The sequence below is a fragment of the Sinocyclocheilus rhinocerous genome, unplaced genomic scaffold, assembly GCF_001515625.1.
Source record: "Sinocyclocheilus rhinocerous isolate Xijiao unplaced genomic scaffold, SAMN03320098_v1.1 scaffold26653, whole genome shotgun sequence".
Taxonomy (NCBI): Eukaryota; Metazoa; Chordata; class Actinopteri; order Cypriniformes; family Cyprinidae; genus Sinocyclocheilus; species Sinocyclocheilus rhinocerous.
In genome coordinates this window covers 1-3,789 of record NW_015635628.1, presented here as the reverse complement: position 1 = coordinate 3,789, position 3,789 = coordinate 1, and the positions used below count along the sequence as shown (strand labels likewise).

The following is a 3,789-nucleotide window of genomic DNA, read 5'->3' as shown; positions in this document are numbered from 1 at the left end:
ATGTATATGTACAAAAGCTTAATTTTTATCATTGTATTAATATTTTTAATTCACCAGTGTAATTAATGTTAAAACAGAATAAATGTTCACTGACAGTCAAGATCAAAAACAAATGTTGCTAGGTGTTTGCCGAAAAGGGGGCAGGTCTTCACAATATCACAATCCACACCCATATTATTAATATAATCATTCAAAACAACATAGATGTATAGTCCACTTAAAAAAAAAAAACAGTTCAGATCTGAAAAATCAAAATGGGGAAAAATGTATTGATCCTCATAATCATATCAGGTAAAGCTCACTTTTAGCAGTTCTTAAATAGTAGTTCAACATGTTAAGCAGTGCATTCAATGAGTAGAGAGAAAATTTTACATTATGCATGTGCTATTTTTAACGTCTCCTTTTTAGTTTCGTTGAAAGGATTGAGGTTGTCTTATATTACTTCCAGGTGTGTTTTCTGACAGCACTGGACCAAATGAAGAGGATAAGAGTATAACCAGGAAAGATGGAGAGTCTGTGACATTGAGCTACTCATATGATACAAGCAGCAGTAAAATGTACCTTTATTGGTACAGACAGTATCCAAACAGAGAAGCTCAGTATTTACTGTTGAAAGGTGCTCGATTATACAATGGAGCTGCTGACACAGACCGTCACGTTCAGTCGACTGCATCCGAATTCTCCACTGAACGTCCACTGAACGTTGTGCTCTAAGAGCAGCAGCCCAGTAATATAAAGTGTCTGAGAGGCTTTACAAAAACTTACACACACAATTCTTGCTTTAAAAGTGAGTAATCAGACGGGTATAATACCACATGTACCACTGAGACTGTAAATAACAGAATGTGGGAACACCTGCTGAACAATTTAGGAGCACATGAAGAGAACAGAGAAAAGGCAATATAATAATGAACAAGAACAAGTTACTGAACGTAATTTTTATATATTTTTGTATATTTAATGTGTCTTACATTATCTTAACAGCAAAAAAATTATAATTTCAAGTCTACAGACAAAAAAACTTGCAATGCGAACTACAGAGAATCATAAAACAGAAGTTGTCAAATGGATAAATATGAACTGTAAAAGAAAGAACATTTATGGTTTAATAAGAATTTTAACACAACCATTTGCACAGTGTGAGAGTGTGGGGGGGAGGGGGGTCACAGAGTATTAAGTATTGTCCCACTAAGTATTGCCTATATTTAGTGAACTTGATAATGCATAGGAATGGTTACGATGTCACTGACCACACCCACACTGTTCATAAACAGCAGAGCACCTCCCCACTACATCTATGCATCCATCTCAATCATTTATTTCATGTATCAAATGTTTCCAAGTTTGCATGTATGAACCTCAAAAATGGTAAGCTGTGACGAAAACCAATTAAAACTTTGAGGTTTCAACATGGAGGTGTGTCTGCTAGTGATTCTCATAATTTCAGGTTAATATAATTTACGCTTTAATTATTAAATGTTGTTTTTGACAAATATGATATTTTGATTCATGGTATGGGCTGATGGTTTGTGCAACTGCAATTTCATTACAGGTGTGTTTGCCGACAGCATTAAACCAAATGACAAGGATACTAATATGATCAAGACAGAAGGAGAGTCTGTGACACTGAGCTGCACATATGATACAAGCAGCAATTATGTTTATCTTTACTGGTACAGACAGAATCCTAATAGAGAACCTCAGTTTTTACTGTGGAAAGGTGCTCGATCATACAGCGGAAATGAGGATATACCAGACCCTCGTTTTCAGTCGACTACATCACAAACATCCACTAAACTCACTATTACTGGCGTAACTCTGTCAGATTCAGCTCTCTATTACTGTGCTCTGAGAGTAGTACCCCAGTGATCCAAAATGCCTTGATGGCTTTACAAAAACTCAAACACATAATTATTGCGTTAAAAGTCAGTAATCAGATGTGCATAATACCACATGTACCCCTGAGACTGTAAACAACAGAATGTGGTAACACCTGCTGAACAATTTAGGAGTAGAGAAGGGGAGATGGTAATATGATAATCGACTAGAACAAATTGCTGTTTTACAGCAAAATAAATTGGACATTTCATAGTAAAATATGAAACTTTTACTTTTGTTTCACATTTAAATAAAAAAAGACAAAAATCTTAATCTTTAGATTTACAAAACCAGAACAACATTATCTGACTTCTCATGTGAACTAAAATAATCAATCAGAAAGGGGAATGAAACTAGAAGCTGTGTCAAATGAATTCATATGAATTGCAAGAACAATGATGGATTAATGATGGTGTAGGACAAATATTTGCCTTATGTACAGTAGATTACTCTAATATCCACAGTGAGAAAAGATTGCATCAAAAGATTTGCCTTTTTATAAAGTTGATAAATATTCATTTGATTACATTTAAAGTATTTCACATTAGTTAAATTGATATGCACCAACCTTTTTTTTTGCCTTGGTTTGAATACAGTTGTTGTTACATATGTAAGATGCATATAAAAATTGCACACATTCATTTTTAATACCCCTTACTTTAGAGTTAGTTATATCTGGTGGGGAAGAAATTTTCACAGATGTTAGTAAAAATCTTGAGTTTGAGATCCCGCTGAGATCAACTGTCTAGATCATTCTCTCCCGCGATCCTAATCGCGGGTCTCTGTTCTCGCGATATTACCTCTAGATCTTATTTAAAGTTATAGAACATTAATGTTAACCTTGAATTTAACTCCCTACATAAGCATAACAAGCAATAATAAAAATGAACAGTATTTTACAGCAATTTTTCTGATTGACATACAATAGCTAATGCTTGCCAGTGTGGTCTAAAACAGTGGCTCTCTATGGTGCTTGTATAAATAAATTACAAAGCTAACAAATCATCCATGAAAATAAATTAAACTTCTGTACTGTAATTCTACAAAGAAACCAGGAGAGGGAGATGCACTCTAGGCTGATGTTGTTACAGTGAGTATCTGACAGTGTTATGAACTCCTCCCTTGCTTACATACAGGAATAATTGCTCTGAATCTCTCTCTTTTCTCAGTCACTTTGCTCTCACTGATTGATTTGTCTTTTCTTTGGGTACCACTTTATCATCTTGAAGAACAAACAATGAAACTATGGCTGATGGAGACATTAATAATATTGGGATTAGTTGTTCTTGGTATGTTTGGTATATATTACTCTTGAATGTTTGGTTTTATTTCTACATTATAATGCTGTGTGTCACAGAATTACTCTTGTGTGTTAACAGGATGTCAGTCAGATGACACAGTTGATCAGCCACATAAACATGTTATTAAATTTGAGGGAGAATCAGTAACACTGGACTGCAAATATACTACAGCCTCAACATCACAAGAGCTTTTCTGGTACATACAGAGAACAGAAGAATCTCCTAAACTTGTGTTACAAAGGAATTCATACGGAGGAGGAAGTAATGGAACAGAGTTCCAGGAGAGATTTTACTCTGAGGTGAAACCATCAAAATCAGTTCCACTGATAATCCAGAGACTGTGTGTGTCTGACTCTGCTGTGTACTACTGTGCTTTGAGGCCCACAGTGTTAACAGGATATCTCTCTCTCATACAAAATCAACACAAACCTATACAGGGGAGAGAGGGGAATGAAACGGGCTGAGATGTAACACCATCAGTTTAATTTATAAATGAGCTACAGGGGTAAAATTATCACTAACAGGTCCAAAACCAACTTTAATCCAAGAAAATAAAATATTATGGCTGGTTAATAATAGTTTGAATTGAGATCATGTTAATGAATGGTAA

At 34.9% G+C, this 3,789-nt stretch overlaps 1 gene segment (V, D, J or C); it reads left to right on the top strand.

Moving 5' to 3' along the window:
- The first annotated feature begins 1,410 nt into the window (after positions 1-1,410).
- Positions 1,411-1,869, top strand: LOC107747379 (Ig lambda chain V-II region NEI-like). The segment is given in 2 exon segments: positions 1,411-1,447; positions 1,553-1,869. Coding segments are annotated over 2 exon segments (354 nt in total).
- The last annotated feature ends 1,920 nt before the right edge of the window (positions 1,870-3,789 follow it).